This window comes from Indicator indicator, chromosome 25, assembly GCF_027791375.1.
Source record: "Indicator indicator isolate 239-I01 chromosome 25, UM_Iind_1.1, whole genome shotgun sequence".
In the NCBI taxonomy this organism is placed as follows: Eukaryota; Metazoa; Chordata; class Aves; order Piciformes; family Indicatoridae; genus Indicator; species Indicator indicator.
The window spans coordinates 6,537,461-6,554,919 of NC_072034.1; the positions used below are offsets into that span (position 1 = coordinate 6,537,461).

At 37.8% G+C, this 17,459-nt stretch overlaps 1 protein-coding gene across 2 annotated transcripts in view; it reads left to right on the forward strand.

Moving 5' to 3' along the window:
• Positions 1-17,459, forward strand: part of BLTP1 (bridge-like lipid transfer protein family member 1) — a 96,128-nt gene that overhangs the window by 47,818 nt on the left and 30,851 nt on the right. For both annotated transcript variants that reach the window (XM_054392347.1, XM_054392348.1), the window contains exons 38-52: positions 203-355; positions 2,017-2,257; positions 2,964-3,112; positions 4,177-4,396; positions 5,284-5,442; positions 7,071-7,246; positions 7,763-7,938; positions 8,520-9,226; positions 9,582-9,821; positions 10,261-10,354; positions 11,847-11,897; positions 14,160-14,366; positions 14,529-14,767; positions 15,356-15,600; positions 16,876-16,981. In XM_054392347.1, the coding sequence (XP_054248322.1) occupies positions 203-355; positions 2,017-2,257; positions 2,964-3,112; positions 4,177-4,396; positions 5,284-5,442; positions 7,071-7,246; positions 7,763-7,938; positions 8,520-9,226; positions 9,582-9,821; positions 10,261-10,354; positions 11,847-11,897; positions 14,160-14,366; positions 14,529-14,767; positions 15,356-15,600; positions 16,876-16,981 (3,163 nt within the window). The remainder of the gene's footprint in view (positions 1-202; positions 356-2,016; positions 2,258-2,963; positions 3,113-4,176; positions 4,397-5,283; positions 5,443-7,070; positions 7,247-7,762; positions 7,939-8,519; positions 9,227-9,581; positions 9,822-10,260; positions 10,355-11,846; positions 11,898-14,159; positions 14,367-14,528; positions 14,768-15,355; positions 15,601-16,875; positions 16,982-17,459) is intronic.

The window sequence follows — 17,459 nt, forward strand, 5'->3', positions numbered from 1 at the left end:
TTTTGTTACCTCATAGAAATAAACAAGAATCAAGTATGATTTTGCACATACACTATTTAAGGTTGGTACCCATGTGACAAATCTTTGTTGCAGAAGTTCTAAATAGCGTTAGGATTTGGGGTATCATAGATGAGATCTTGTAGTTCATGTGCATGTTATGTTTGCAGATATGTTCATATGTGAAAAATTGTTTTCTATTTAGAACAAAAGCGTGCACTTTCCTCTGAGAAGCAAGTACAACAGGCTTACCAAACTGGCTCGTTTCTTGCAAGAAAATCCTTCTTGTTTACTCTGTAATATATTGCACCATTACCTACATCAAGCAAATTATTCCATTATTGAGGATGCCACCATGGTGAGTTACCCTTTAAAACCAGAAATAACTTGGTGTGTTAGTTCCAAAAGAGTACAAATTTTTGAGTCTTAAATTAGGACGAGGACCTGATGGAATAGGTCCAGAGGAAGGCTATGAAATTCATCAGGGGGCTAGAACACCTCTTCTACTAGGACAAGGCTGGGGGAGGTGGGGTTGTTCAGCCTGGAGAAGAGAATGCTCCAGGGAGACCTAATAGCGGCCTTCTAGTACCTGAAGGAGGCCTGCAAGAGGGACTGCTTACAAAGGCCTGTGGTGATAGGACAAGGGACAATGGTTTGAAAATAGGGAAGAGCAGATTTAGACTGGATGTTAGGAACAAGTTCTTTAGCATGAGGGAACACTGGAACAGGTTGCCCAGTCCCTGGAGATACTCGAGTTCAGGCTGAACAAGGCTCTGAGCGACCTGATCTAGTGGAGGATGTCCCTGCTGAACACGGGGAGGTTGGACTAGATGACCTTCGGAGGTCCTTTTGAACCCAAACCATTCTATGACTCTATGAAATCAGGTAACAGTTGAAGGAAGGTTAACAGACAAGAAAATATAACCTAACTTCTTATATATACTTAAATTGAGAAGTAGATAAAGCTTCTCTCATTTCATTTTCTTTCAGATCTGCTGGTTTTGTTGTGGTCTGTGTGTATGTGTCATTTTTATCAAGCTATTTTATTAGTAAATATATGAGAAATCATGAAACAACAAATGGCCTTTTAATCAGATTCCATTTTTTCTTAAAGATAAGAGCAAAATAGTTAAAATTTGCATCTGTAGTTACAAAATGGAATAAATCTCAGTTATTAAGGCAAGGGCATACACTGATTAGCTTAGTCCAAATTCTCTCCTCAGAGCTAGTTTTCAAGTCTTTTAGAGAGCTTTAATAATGCAGACAGTTTAAGAAAAGAGCTGAAATTAAAAAACCTTACGGCTTGAGAATTAATCTTGGTGGCTTTGGAATGTAAATGTCTTTTGTAGTTGTAAATAATTGTTTGAACAAACAGATGAGACCTGGGGAGGAATGTTTGCTTTTGATTTTGTGTAATTTCCATAATCAATTCTGTGGTTGTCAGATTTAACCATGTTTTTTCAACATCTTCTGCTGAGAGCCCAGTGAGCAGAAATAGCACAGTTTGTGGCAGAAATAGCACTGATTCATGGTCAAAAAAAGAAGCAGTTTTTTTCTATAGCACACAGTCATGTCATCAAAACAATCCCTATCCTCTGCCTCTAATTTATATTTTTTTGAAATACTCCTTTCCAATAATGGGGAAAAACCCCCTTCATCTCACTAATTTCAGTTCTGTTTCTTCAGTATTCTAGTGCTGTTGGGAATTCAAGTCCCTGGTTCAGAGCCTCATTGTTACCTAAGTACCTTAGGTTTCATATTTAATAAACCTGTTTCCGATTGGGTTTTTGTCCCCTTCGGCTAGATCCTCATGTTGTATAGATGAATATATTTACTGTGTTCAGTGAAGCTGTAATTTTTATGCTAACACTATGGCTTCTTACATCTGAATGGACGTGGTGTGGTGCCAGCATGTTTCTGTCATAAGCTTCTTGAACACAAAGATTTAAGTGAATTTCAGCTTGTTTTTCCCCCACTTGACTTCAAAATGCTGTGATATGCTTTTCTTTTTAATTAAAGAGTGATGGCCTTCCTGCCTTAGTAACCTTAAAGAAGGGTCTAGTTGCCTTAGCAAGGCAATGGATGAAGTTCATTGTGGTGACCCCAGCCTTTAAAGGAGTCAGCTTGCACCGACCAACTCAGCCAGTCAAACTGCAGACAAATGCCTGCCACGAACATGAGGATGGACTTGGGTTAGACAATGGAGGGGGTCTTCAGAGTGACACAAGTGCTGATGGAGCAGAGTTTGAATTTGATGCAGGTATTTTCTGAGTTCTTCTGTCTCCGTAAGATTCATAGTAGCTCCTTGCAGAGCATTGCATCTTCATTAGTTTTAATCTTGAAATACATTATTTTCTTCTTTTTTTTAGAATCAGCTTAATTTTGAAGCTGCTGCTGCCAATTATAATTATAGTGTTATAATAATTATTACTTGTTTGGGGAAAAACAAAACAGGAGACTTTTTTCACATGCTTTGTCTTGTTACTGCAAAAAATACATCAGCTTAATAATTTGCTAGTTTGGAATGAGGATTTTGTTGTGCAGCTTTTGCTGTCTTGAGTACATTTATTTTGTGTTTGTAGCATCTAAGAACAGTGCTGCTGATCCCAACAATGCCAGCCTTTGTTTTTTTTTCTCAAGTAACCATTACATAATATTGAGGAAAAAATAATTTAAAAAAAGGAGGAGAATCTGGTTTTAGTTAAAAATCAGGTAGCAGTTATTAGTTTAAAGTGAGCAAAACAAAGATGTTTGTGTGTAAAACTTTTATGTAATTATGCAGTATGATGCAAATTTTTGCCTTCTCCTCTAAAATGTCTTCTTTGAGCAGAAACAGTTAGAACCAATGAAGTATTTTAATTTCATGCATGTCTGTAAATAAATGTGCCTAATAATAGATAGTATTCATTCTCCATCTCTGTATATATATAAATGAATAAATATGACAATGGTTTGCTTGGTTCCAGCTACTGTCAGTGAGCACACAATGCTCTTGGAAGGAACAGCAAATCGCCCTCCACCTGCTGGTGGCTCTTCTGGACCTGTAACTGGTGCTGAGATCATGAGGAAATTATCCAAAACTCACACTCACAGTGATTCTGTTCTGAAAATAAAGGTAACTTCCTAGCACCATGCATGAGGGGAAAGTGGTTTGTAGCTGGCCTATTTAGAAGCAGTTCTGTAGGCTGCAGATGAATAAATACTTGTCTAAAAAGTAACTATGACACATGGAAGGTATGCTCCTTACAAAAGTGGCCCGTATTCTACATCTGGTCTTAGTTAATTGTTTTCCTTGCCAATTAACTTCAGAGCCTCACTTAAAAACAATATTTATGTGCATTATTTAAAAATGTGCATTAACTCTCAGGACTTTCTATCTACTTATGGAAGCAGAAATGAGGATTTAATTATCATACAAAATCCAAGATGGGCAAAGCTCTCCAATAACTTGCAGCAAGATAATGCAGCCCAGGCTGCAGGGCTCAGTGAGGGCACACTGCTGCCTCGTGTTCAACTTGGTGACCACCAGGAGGACCCCAGGGTCCTTTTCTGCAAAAGCTGTTTTCCAGCTGGTCAGACCCCAGTATCTACAGGTACATTTTGTCCCCTCTCACAGACAGTTGCCTGCTACTAGCACATACTGCTCCCTTCTGCTAGACTTGCATGGTTCAGAGTTAAGTGGCCCGGGTACTTTGCTTGAAACCATGTCTGGCTTCTCTTCAGTTTTGAGGGCAGTGAACTTCATTGTTTTGAGCTTTTAGGTAGGCCAGGAGCCTTCCTCTTGGTAGCAGAAGTCACTAGTTTCCATTTCTCACCTTCCCAGAAGCTGCGCTTACCTTTGTACTAGGGATGGAAGGGCTTGGGGCTTCAAAGGCCAAATTCTAATGAGGCTTATATTCAGTGGTGTACACTGCTCCTTTTGCAAACTCGCTTTAGGTGAATTCTACACATCTGCAGTTCCATTTTTAAGTTGTTTGTCTTTTAAAATTGTTTTTTACATGTAAAATTGTTTTAATACTTGTGAATTCAATAGCACATTTAAGCACAGTATGGCATACAACCTGTCCAAAAGTTTTCAGGAATGAGAATTTTGTAGTTGCTGTGTTCTGCTCTCATATTCAGATCAAATGTCTCTTCTGTTCTGCAGTTCACACAACACTGTTTCTTTTTCTCTACAAGGGTATCCATCCATATCATTCCTTAAGTTACACCAGTGGAGATACAGCTACAGATTCACCAGTGCATGTTGGCCGTTCTGGAATGGCAGTCAAAGAAAGTCCACGAAAAGAGAGTCTGCTCAGCTATCTTACTGGGAGCTTCCCTAGCCTGCATAATCTTTTGGAAGGGACTCCTCAAAGAAGTACAACTGCAGTTAAAAGTAGTTCTTTAACGAGAGCAGGTATGATTTAATGTCATAAGCTTAAGGGAGGATAAGGGAGAATGGATTTTATTTCAGTGGTTTAGAAAAGGTACTGTATTTTCACTATGACTTATTTCTGTTTAAGATTTCCCCTTCCTCCCCCCAAATAAGAATCATAGTTTTTAATAGCAGCTCCTATACATCACTGCACCATTCCATTTCCTAGAAGCAAGCAGTGAGTACATCAGGTTAGGAAAAGAAATTACAACTAAGAAAATAAAATATATTCTTTTTACTTAGCCTTACTACTTTTTGAGTATAATACGTAATTACTCAAGTGAGTCTTTTTCAATGGTTAGGGTAATGAAATGATCGCTCTGTATTGGTCATTTTTTTCTGGACCTTGTAAGTAGCTCAAAGTGGTAGTGGACTAATGTTAAAGTAACTTAGTTTGTGTATAATAATTTTCAGATTTTTAGTAATGGTCTTTTTGACCAATGTGTTCTGTAGAAGTGTGAAATACACACATTGAAATGTTTATTCTTTATTATTGTTCAGATTGCATTGTGTTTAATGAAAAGGATACATTTGATTATTGCATTTTCTCTAAAATCTCTCTCCTTTGCTGTCAGGGAATGAAATATTATTCAGAAGAAAAGGTACTTTGGTTTCTTAATGACTCTTTTCCTCTAAAAAATGGTAGATAGAAACAAATGCAAAAACACTTGTAGTGCAACATCCTTTAGTGCTATAGTGTGATGTCTGTGGTAGCACCTGTAGTACTGCTTTGACGTTCAGTTTACCGGAATATACCTCAAGGACTAGGCTTACTTTTGCAGTAAATATATGGTGTCAGTAAAATTATGCTGTGTTCCTGGCTTTAACTGTCTGATACAAATGCTAAAGGTTCTGATTTATCTGTATAGGAAATACTGTGGCCACAGACATGTTATCTGAACATCCTCTGCTGTCTGAGCCATCTTCTGTGAGTTTCTATAACTGGATGTCAAATGCTGTGGGGAACAGAGGAAGTGTGGTCCAAGAAAGTCCTGCTGCCAAATCTGGACACAACAGTCTTCCAACAGGTATTGCTAATTGCAGCTGAATTGAAGAGATGATTCTAGGCTGGCTGTTCTGTGTTTACCACATTATTTCTCCAAGTAATCAAGCAAGTGGCTTAAGTTCATCGGACATAAATACTGCTTGTGGGACTTTTCAGCAAACCGGAAAATGAACAAATGTGATTTAAGCAAAGCTGTTGTTTTAATTTCTCTCACCCTGCCTCCAAAAATAAAGCATTTTCTTAAATTTGGGAGCTGTAAATATAGCTTCCCAAACTATGGGTAGCTGCCAAAAGCTAAGCCATAAGATCACCCTCATTTGCAGAGTTACTTGGATTTTGTTAGTTGGTTTTAATCCGATATGCGTATGCTGGGTTTGTAATAACGATTTTGTACATTGGAAGCCTTGCTCTTTCTCACTTCTATTTTGAGACTAACATGTATTTTGAGAGTAACCATATTCAGAGATGGTGGAAGGAAATGGAGAAAAACTTGCTACGGAAAGATCTTAAGTGTATCAAAGAAGCATGCAACTACTTAGTGCAGCATATTTACTATTTTATAAGCCTGTCATCACTCATAATCTTTAAATGTGTGTATCTTAAATTTTGTTTTCACTAAGACTAAATTTGATTGAATGTTTCTTTTCTTAATAGGCTTTCAACCATAATATATGGATCTTAGGCAATAATAAGTTGGTTTAATTTAGTTTTAAAATGAAATAGTCTGATCCTACAAAACATCTTTTTGCTGTACATGCTGTTTAACTGATGTGGCTGCTCTGTAAACTGGAATGTGTTTCTCTGCTGAAAGAATCACAGAGTAGAATATGGTTTTCCATTTATTTATTGATTTCAGAAAAAGCTGTATTTTTTTCTACTGGAACTGGAACAGTTTGTTTGCAAGCCTACGTTCCTGAAATTAAGCTTTGGTGATTTTAACCCAGACATGGATTTATCAAAAACATTTCTCTGTGGAGGCATGTAGCCATGGCTCTCTGATATGTGCTGTAAGCTTGAGTTCTGAAAAATCAGGATTAATTTATGTTGGCAGAGCAGCTCTGTCTCACGGTAGTTGAGTCTAGGCCAGGCTCAGGATGCAGTTGATACAGCATCGCTCTGTCCTGTGCTGCAGGTCGGATTGTTTGTGAATAGCACAATTGCAGGGACATGGTTGGCTGTAGTCATTTTCATGAAGACCATGTTTGGCAGGAGACTAATCTATAGAGATCTAATTAGTAGATCTTGCATTGGGACTAATAAAACCCAAAAGCACCTTGAAAGCCAAAAGCATTAAATATTGACAGCTCTGGGTAAATCTTGCTTTTTGTTGATGGTGTCAGCTGCTCAGTCCATAAACTATTTCAGTTTAAGTAGAAGCAAAATACTCTAGCAGTGCAAAAGGTTTGGAAAGGAGGTCAAAATGAGGGAAATATGTTTGTACTCTCCAAATATGAGTTTGACTATCTCTGTTACCTGTTTCAGCAATGTCAAGAATGTTTCTTTATCTTGCATGCCACTTCTGGGAGGTTCTAGACCTGACTCTCTGTGTACAGAATGTGTTTCTTCATAATTAATCTTGCTGAATTTAATGGAATTGGTGGTGTTAAAATTTGCTGTGGTGTTAGTGTTCCATGAGTATTTATTTTACAGGTGTGGCACCCAATCTTCCTACTATACCCTCTGCTTCAGACTTCAACACGGTTTTGTCTAGTGACCAGAACACCCTGGATGGCACACACTCCCAGCACAGCACCAGTCAGGATGATATCGCAGGTGTAGAAGAGGGTAACCAGGGCTTTCCTGCTGTCCAGCTAGCAGATGCACAAGTAGGTGTGGTTTGGTGGTGTATTTTGGAGGTCAGCAGGGAAAAAATACTTATTACTTAAAAAAAAGAAAATATTTTTATAATAATGAAAACATCATAGTTTTGTACATACTTACACATTCCTATGCCAAGATGAAAGGCTTAAGAAACCTCTGAGATGTTCCATAATGAACTGCATGAATGGTGGTTAATAGAGCTTTTGCTTCATAAGTTCAAAGAATATGTTGGAGCATTTATGAGATTAATCTAGTTCTCTAGAGTATTTGAGGGAAAAATGCACAAACATTGCTCCTGTTGCTGAGCATGCAGTGCTAGCTTGCTCTGTAGTCAGTATTTTGCTTAAAAAGTCCATAAAGCCTCCCCTTTTTTTATCCTTCTTTCTAGTTTACAGCACTGTCAATAAAAAATGTTCTCTATTGTGTTGCTCAAGTTGTAAATATTGTAGATCAACAGATGATGGAGCAAGAATATAGGAATCTAGACAATAAGAAGTAAATTGGTGGGTTTTGTTTTGCAGGTTGTTTTCAAACCTCTTCTGAGTTACACAGGAATTCAGTCTCAGGATGCAGTGCCACTCTGCTACAGAATGTACTTTGGAGAGTACCTTTCGTTCTCAGGAACCTTGGACTGCCTAAGGGCAGATATTGTTGATTCAGATACAGCAAAGGAAAGAAAAAGCAAGCGAGCTCGAAGGTATGTTGTGAGATATTTAAAATTATGTATATTGGTTAAAAACTAGAAATCAAGTTTTTCATGTGAAGACGTAGAATTCCAGAGTACTTCCATAGAAATAAAGAGCAGTCTTTCATTCTTTTAATCTTATTTGGTTTATCTGCATATTAAAATATATATTTATGTTAATCTTCCTAGGGAATGGTTTTGAAATTTCAAGTATTTGAATCTCAGTCACTTTTGAAAATTGGAGTCTGGGGAATGGGGAGCTGGTGGGAATAATAGTGGGGAAAATTTGAAAGGCTCTTAAGTGTTGTTTGTAATTAATCCTGTAAATGAGGTTTAGGTTATAACAGCAAGATTGCATGACAAACTAAATTTAGATAGAAGTGAATGATTACTTTGTGAGTAGCACGCAGTATGAAAGTCCAAAAATTCAATTTTTTATGTTTAGATCTTTAGAAGGTGATATCCTGATGGAAATAAGTGTTGGATTCAGTGAATTAGATGTACCACTGTGTTAAAAAACCCCACAACAAATAAAACTACTTGATTGTGGTAAAAAGAAACAAAATAGTAACTTGTACCTTTTCTTTCCTTAGGCAAGGAGCTGTCAATCTTCCTCCTCTTGAATTCAAACCAGCTTTGATGTTAGAAACTTTCAGTATTAGTGCTGTGGTAATGGAGAAGTCCATGTGCACACCTCACAACTCCACCAATGCCCTTTCTTTCCATGACTTGAACAAACGCTATTACAATACTTTCCACTGTAATTTTACCATTTCCTGCCAGTCCATAAGCCAGCATGTGGACATGGCTCTGGTTCGCCTCATTCATCAGTTCAGCACAATGATTGATGATATCAAAGCCACCCAGACAGATATCAAACTTAGCAGGTACACAGCTGGATCAGCCTCTCCAACACCTACTTTTAAAACCCGCAAGCACAGAGACTTCCGCTCTTCTGACTTCAGCCGAAGCTCTCGAGGGAGTCTTAATGGAGGTAACAGAGTGAACAACACCAAGAACAAACGAACAAACAATGAGAACAATAAAAAAGAGTCTCGAAACAAGAATTCCTTGGGGAGATCAGAAAGAAGAACTTCTAAAGTGTCCCGGAAAGGTTCAAAAGATGTCGTTGACCACATGACTATTCACATGGATGACTCTGATTCTATCACTGTGTCAGAACAGAGTGAACCTTCTGCCGAGTGCTGGCAAAACATGTATAAACTCTTGAACTTTTATTCACTCATTTCTGACCCAACTGGGATTTTAGAGAAGTCTTCTGAAACTTTTGGGCCAACAGGTAAACTAGTTTGTGAAAAAAAAAAAGACTTTTAGAGTGTGTGCTTTTGCTCAAGTGTATCTTCTAAAGCTTTGATCATAAGGCTGTTTTTGAAAGTTACCCCCTTATCTAACTTGTATCACAGCAGCAAGTGGTGAAGGTGAAGGGGAGCTTGTAATTGGTTCTCCAAGGTAATGTACAAAAGAAAGGGAAACGAAACAACTTTCCTGGCTTTAGAGCATTGTTTGATTCTTTCAGTCCTAGACTTAACACGTGTGTTTATTTGATGATCCTTGGTTTCAAATACAAATATAAATCTGATATGCCAGGGATTTCTTGTAAAGTATCCTTCAGTAATTCCTTTGTGTTTCTGTAGGTGTTCGAAGCCCAACTGAACCTGCTTGCAGGGTGGTGTTTGAGAACGAGCAGGATAATGGCAGAGACACGCAGAGGAAGCGCAGCCTGGTGACTTCGGAGCCGCAGCATGTCACGCTCATAGTCTTTGGGATAGGCATGGTGAACCGCACCCACCTGGAGGCAGACATAGGTGGTCTGACAATGGAGTCTGAACTGAAGAGAATCCATGGCAGCTTCACCCTGAAAGAGAAAATGAAAGGTGGGATAAGCTGAAATGAACTCTGTGATTAAATTCAGTGGCAGCTTTACCTGTTTGTGTCTGCAGATAGTGATACCAGTGTGGATGTGCTTGCACTGTAATATGTTTTGTTTGTAAATAGCTGTAGGCTGTACTGTCTACACACAAAAATAACAACATTCAGCCAGTTCCTTTAACTAGAATGCTGAAGGATTGTAAAAGGATGCAAGATTTTCAGAAAATGCCATGAAGGAAGTTCTTGTAGAAGACAGTGCTTTCATTTTCAAAAGCTTTCTTGTTACAGTTTAAATCTGATATTGCTTCATGTGACTTAATGTGCTTAATTTTTCAATTATTTCCATGCTACAATATTTCTGAAAGTACATGTTGCTTTGAAATACCTGGAAGTATTTTACTGAATGAAATGCTGTTAAGTACATGCCTTTTTTTCTTCATAAAGATGTCCTGCATCAGAAAATGACTGAGACGTGTGCCACTGCTCACATAGGAGGTGTCAATATTGTTCTGCTGGAGGGAATTACCCCAAATATCCAGTAAGTACAAATCTGACAGGTCAAAATTGTTCAAGTGCGCAGAAATGGTATCAGTTGTGTGACAGTAAAGGTATGTAGCCTAATTTGGAGAAAGCAATGATGATATGTCTTTAGGTAGAATCTGTGAAGTCATAGAGTTTGGTGGCAACCACGCAGCTGTGTTGCAGAATTGTGCTTGAGTTTGACTTGTAAAGCTGACTGCATGTGCCCGTTGACAGGAACCCTTTCTATGAAAGGCCTGTCTGAGTAAGCTGAGAAGGGATATGGTGAATGTTCTAATAGGTTTCAGTCTGAAGCACCCAATCACACAAGATTTAAACATAGTTATGTGAATATGAATATTCCTGTTCCTATTTCTAATAAGAAGTTATTAAGTACAGAGCTGATTGTACAGTCACATTGTAAATGGATAAGTGGGATAAGTGACCTGGCTGAAAAATTGTAGGTGATAGGTCCTCTTGTAAAAAGGAAGAAATAACATTTCATGTAATCAGAGCACCCTGCACTGATTTTCTGCCATGTGATGTACTCATAGAAACTTTTTATGACATAAAGTATGTTTTGTGTTACGCTTCTAAAATGCTTTTCAAAGCTTAGACGTTTTGCTAAACCATACAAGATTTTTAGGGAGTATTTAACCTCCTGATGTTGATTATTCCCATTTAAGATCTGTATTGGTTATTTAATAGTTTTGAACTCCTACAATGCACGATTTTGTTCTTTTTGCAGTTCTGATATCCATTTTTCACCTTCTGTATAATTGACACAACTTGGCAGGGGAGGAGAATCACTTTTTATGCATGAACGTCTTGAATTGTTTGCTAAGCATCCACATTGTTGAGATTCTTTATTTGCCAACTTCACATACTCAGAAAGGGCATGCATTATTTTTCTTTGTTTCTAGCTTAACTTCTTTGAGTTGCAAAACAACAGTCGAACTACAACTCTTTATAATACAAATCACCCTCACGCAGTATGAGCATTAGCTGGGTAACCCTCAGTATGTGATCTGGGTTTGGAATACACATGTTGTGGAAAAGAGGCTGAGTGATACTACTTGAGTCTGTCCTTTAATTTCTGTTTAGTTTGGAAGATGCTATAGAGAACTTAAAGCATAGAGAATTTTGTTCATGTCCCCAGCTAAATTGCTTCCAACAGCTGTATTCCAGAGGGATAAATAAAAGTTCTCATCTGACAGACATGTAGGGTTTCTGAAGGTGACTGAGATTCTTCATGTCTGTTTTATGTCCTAATCTTACTGAGCTCCCATATAGGAAGGGTACAGAATGAAAGGGGGGAAATGATAAATTGTTAAAACAACAGCAAACAACAAACCTTAACTAAACCAAAACCTTCATCTTGGTAAATCCGAAAGTTAAGTGTCATATTGTGGGTTACAAGTAATTAACTGACTAATTTTGCATGGATGTTTATTCTTTATTTGCTTTGTTTTTGTTTTTCTTGCTTTCTCTTCAATCTTCATCATCTGTAGACTGGAGGATTTTCCTACATCTCCTACAAGCACAGCCAAACAAGAGTTTCTGTATGTCATATTATTATGTTTAATAGTCTTGCAATTAACTCTGTGTTGTGTAGCTAATGGCTGCATTCCTCTTGTGTGTGATTGTGTAGGCAGATGTTGCTTGAAAACATTTTAGTTTGGCATCTAGTGTTACACAGATCAGCTTTTAATGTAGCCAACTAAAGATATGTCAAATAAAAAGCCCACGTAAATATTAGCAATCTAGCTTTAGGGCCAGGTATTAGACTATATGGTCACTGCTGCAGTGCTAGAATGGTTCCACTGGCTATTAAGCTCTTTAGATCTACTTCTGTGCTTATTTTACTGAGATGAAATAATGCTGATAAATCTAAAGGAATAGAAAAATTAGATTTGCTCTGAACTTGGTAAGGAGCTGCTGTGGTTAGAATGATTGTCATCAATTGGCATCAACAGGACCATTCCTTTTGTCTTTATGGAGCCCTGTGCTGGGTTTAATTGCTAGGCTTGCTGACTAGGTTATGCTAACACAAAATGTTTCCCTTAAACTATGCCTGTGCATCTGCTGCTCATGAAGGTGACCCTCTTCATGTCTCCCAGATCTGTATCTCTTTTCTTGTATGTAGGTATTTTCTTTCTAGTGGCTTTCTTACTTCCTGATGCTGTTTTGCAGAGGGGGGAAATGTTACATGGGCAACATAGAAGCCCTATTATACAAGGACTCTGCAGCACTCTGAAAGGAAAGGTTATGTAGGCAAAAATTGTGAGGCTTTTTATTTATTTTTTTTTTCTTCTTTCCCAAAGCAGTGTTCTATTACCCAAAGCAAAAGGCTTCTTTTGGTGCTTTAGACCACCAGTGCATGGCTTTTGGAAGGACTTAGTGTGACTGCTGGTGTTACAGCATTTGTGTATTTTTCAGTTACAATAATACAGCATTAACTTTAAAATGTCCTTATAGGTGTAGTTCTGGAAATAAAGGTGGTGGACTGAAAAACTGCAACTGATATAAAGAAAATACTCAGGGTTTTGTTCCTTTTTGTCTGGTAGCAACACTAAACCAGCAAGATAGTACTGTTTTGTGTAGTGCATCACTGAATAGTTCTATCCGTTGTCATATGTGGTCAACAAAAGCATAAATGATTAAAATGATTGGAGAAATCCATGTAGGATATGTCTGATGGAGAGTCATCCACACAATACAACCTCTGGCTCAAGAAGTAAACCTGATGGCTAGAATTAAGTGAAGAATCACTTTATTTATGCCCTGTGTAGCTGCTTCTGCCTTATTTTTCCTCTGACTCCATGGTAGTTCCTCAGTTTATTATAGCCCTCCTACTGATGTTTTTTCCCCTCCCCTTTATCTAACATTCCCATCAATCTGCTAGGTTGAGTGGTGGCTTTGTAAGCAGTTCTGTAGTGGGACAGAGACTTTTTTGATTTTGTTTTTTTTTTTCGTTCCCTGGAGAGTGATTATTTATGGAATAGATTTGAGAGCATAGAATTGCTTCTGGCTGGTATACAGTTTAAATATCAGTGAATGATTTTAGTAATATTCAACCACATCTCTTATAGGCAAATCACCCTAGGTAATCAAACTGCAGATGTATGATGTACAGTGCATCACAGAACCATTTTGTTTGGAAAAGACCTTTAAGAACATTGAGTCCAACCATTATCTAACTACCGAGTCTGGTGCTAAACCATGTCCCTTGTCACATGTATAGCCACACAGTTGTTCTGCATTGCATTTTGAACCGTATCCTCTTTAACATTAAAATAAAGCTTAGACTTCATATTTGCAACAGTATTTGTCAGTAAAACATCACTATTCATTCATAAACCCAGTTACCACTTGGTAGTATTTATTGCTAAGTGATCGTTTCCTCTGTTGACACTTTTGGACGATAAAATCAGATTTTACTGTATATTCATAAGTAAAGGATGATTCGAGCTGTTCCTGTTGAAATGGAAGGCCCTTACTTGTTCCTGTCTGTGAACATTTGTCTGTGTATGTGCAACCCAGTGTGCATAAACTCAAATAGTCTTAACTTACGCAAAAACAGTTGAACAGGTGTTTTTGCAATGCATGACTTGTAGCTCTCTTGAATGTACTCTAGTCGTTTGTGGCATGTAGTGCATCTGTGTGTGAAGTGAAAGAGAAAGGAATGTCTCTGTACTTTATAAACAAAAGCCTTAGATGAATACTTAAAAATTGAGCTAACACTTAAAACCACTCCAGCATTTTAACATGACTGTAACCGTTTTGAAGGACATGCAAATAAATCCTATTCCCTTTTCTGTTAGGACTGTTGTGAAATGCAGTATTGCCAAATCCCAGGCCCTGTATAGTGCCCAGAGAGGGCTGAAAACAAACAATGCTGCTGTGGTCAAAGTTGGAGCCATCAGCATCAACATTCCTCAGCACCCTGCCACGCTGCACAGCATGATGGTGCGCAGTTCTCACCAGCTCTCCAAGCAGATTTCAGATCTCATCAGGCAGCCTTCAACTGCGTAAGTGCTGCCTGTATGGCGCTTGCAAATGCCCCTGGATGCCATCCTTTTTGTGGGCGTGTGCTGCTTTGAACATACAAAGTGTGATATGTGGGAGAGTCAGGCTCATCGTAAGTTGCGTTAGAATAACAAGTGTTTTCTCATCTCTGTGTTGGTAAACAGACCTCAACCTACCAAAGAAGATGTTGCGACTCCTTTGCCCTCTGAAAAGACTCCAACAAGCATTAATCAAACACCTGTTGAAACAAATGAGTTTCCCCAGCTGCCAGAAGGCTTAGAAAAGAAGCCTATAGTTCTGAAATTCAGTGCCATGATAGATGGGATAGCTATTGGAGCAGCACTCTTGCCCTCTCTGAAAGCAGAATATAAGATGGGAAGGATGAGGAGTCACGGAATGACAGGTAACAGCTCTCTGGAACTTTGCAAACATTAGGTCTCTTAGTTTGGCCTTTTAGAAGGATCCAAGAGGACTTTATTTCTGTTGAATTACAGATAGAGCCTTGAATCTGTTGTTAGAGGCTTATTTTTTTGAATGTGGACTTCAACCAGATGGAGCTATGTAGAGAATTTGCAATGTTGTTGTTATATGCAGTTGTCAGAGAAAGAATGCTAGAGCAGACGAAGACATATATATGTTTATAGTTTTCTCCAGGAGGCTTCCCTCTGAGTGTTAAAACCAATTTTTGATTCTTCATTAATTAAGGATTAATCCTTATTTTGTAAGGCTACTTGAGAATACTTAAGGGCCTCAGTACAGATGAGGTGGTTCACATGACTCCCTTCTCCATCTAATTACAGTCAAGTCTGCATTTTCTCTAAAAAAAGAAAACCCTGAATCATGTGGGTGGATATTTTTAGCTCTAGAGGTCTGTGTACTTCAATAACATTTAAAAGATTTTTAGAAGTGCAGTAGTGTTTTCAAATGTTAAGGATAAATGAAAAATTCTTTAGCCATTCCTATCTCTTCTTTCCCTGTCTTCCTTTTACAGGTGCCCAAACAAGATTTAACTTTGAGCTTCCAAACCACAGATTGCGCTTCACTTCAAAAGTCTCTGCCACTGATATGTCAACCATTCCTCCTTCAGCAAGTCTCAATCTTCCTCCTGTCACTATGTCAGGCAAATACATCATGGAAGAACATGATACTTACTCGGACCAAATCTGGAGCATAGATGAACTGCCTGCTAAGCAAGGCTATTATCTACAGGGGAACTACTTACGTTGTGTGGCTGAAGTAGGTGTTGAGGACAGTAGTCATCTTTTGATAACTTCTTTTTCTGTCACATTTTCTATGTACATCTTCATAGTATTTAATAATCTTCCTATTCCAGAACTTTTGGGTTTACAGGATGATCCAAATACAGCACTTGTGATTGCATGACACAGACAGAATTTTCTCAGTCCTTAGTCTGATGAGCTGCCAACATAAGCAGTCGAGACCTCTATATTGGAGGATTTTGAACATGCTATTTTGTGCAAATAAATAATGAAGTTATGCTTAGAACCCTTTTTTGGAATGACAATATTTCTCATCAGTGAAGCAGATAAAAATGTGTTACGCTAATGACTCACTGTGTCATTTTAAATGGAAAGTTAACTAACGCATCAGACAATGTCATATATTTTGCAAAGAGAAATACTGAAATATTTTCAACCAGATTTCTTGTTTTATAACTGGTTTCTTTTCTCATGACTTGACAGCTCCATAGATAGGAGAAGTTGTATATATCCTTACTAAAGGATAGGAAGTTTTCTGTTTGACAGTGTGTTCTATTCCCAATTTCCACAGTTACTATTTGCAGAGAGAAATTGATGCTGCTTTAAAGAAACCTGTCTGGTGGGGAAAAGTGTGGCTTTTCTGCTACCTGTATTTCCTTAGTCAGAAAAATGGTCTGGTGTGTTTACAATTGAGACTGCTGATATTTGCATCTTTATTGGAGAAGTTTAATTAGGCTTTTTGTTCAAGCCATTTGAATTATTTCCTGGCTGAAGAAAGACCTTAGGTTTTTCAGATTTGTTTGGCATGTAAAACAAGGTGGAAGGGCTGCTTAGCAAAGGCAAAACCCAAGTTCAAGTAGTTTTCTAAAATATTTTTGCATTTTTTAAAAATAATTTATTTTTTAAAAAATCTTAAGCAGATTTCTTCTACAGTGACTAAATAATGCACTTTTAGAGGTTGATGGCTCCTTCCTATGTTGTTCTGATAATGATTTACTACCTGGAATTAAGTAGAATTTTGCATATGTCCTTGAATGTTAAACCCTGAATTTTATTGTTTAAGATAAACTAAAGCAGCAGAATAATAGTGTATGCCCTTCAGTTTTCTGGCAGGCTTTTGCAGCAGAAAAAATTAAAAAGCCAAAACTATTGGATGTTTCTGTTGTTTCATGTCAATAACAATATAATTGGATTTGGGAAGATATGCCTGAAAATTAAAGATGCACTGTTTTGTAAACATAAATATGGCAACTGGTTTAAAGCTTTGTTCTAAAATTTTATATTTCTGCAGGTTGGTTCCTTTGAACATAACCTCACAACTGATCTCTTGAATCATTTAGTCTTTGTACAAAAAGTGTTCATGAAGGAAGTAAATGAAGTCATACAGAAGGTTTCAGGTAAGCAGAACACTTAAAAACATCTTTATGTAAGGTCTTTAAATCTTGTTTGATAGTTCTTGGGATCAGCTCTCTATTTCATAGTGCTACAAAAATTTCCAGAGCCTCTGTTATTTCAGATTCCAGCTCTGCTCCTTGGAGTGCTAGATGCAAACTGACGGTGTATGTTAGAGAGAGAATATTGCAGAGTGCCATATGTAAATAAATATTCAACAGCAGGTGAAATTTCAAGTATTTTGTGTTTTACACTTTCTGAGCTATTGTAAAAGGCTGTTATAGAAATAGAGTTTTTAGTGGAAAGATTGGTTAACAGTTGGAAACATCATGAGGAAGGATAAACTAAGAAGTGGTTTCTAAGTAAAAGGACTGTCTCTGTGTGTATCTATGCACTCCTTTCATATACCTCTATGTATATTCATGTATACAATCATATGCAAAAACAAATGTGCAGGTCCTGGTGACGTGCCCTCAGGGGAGT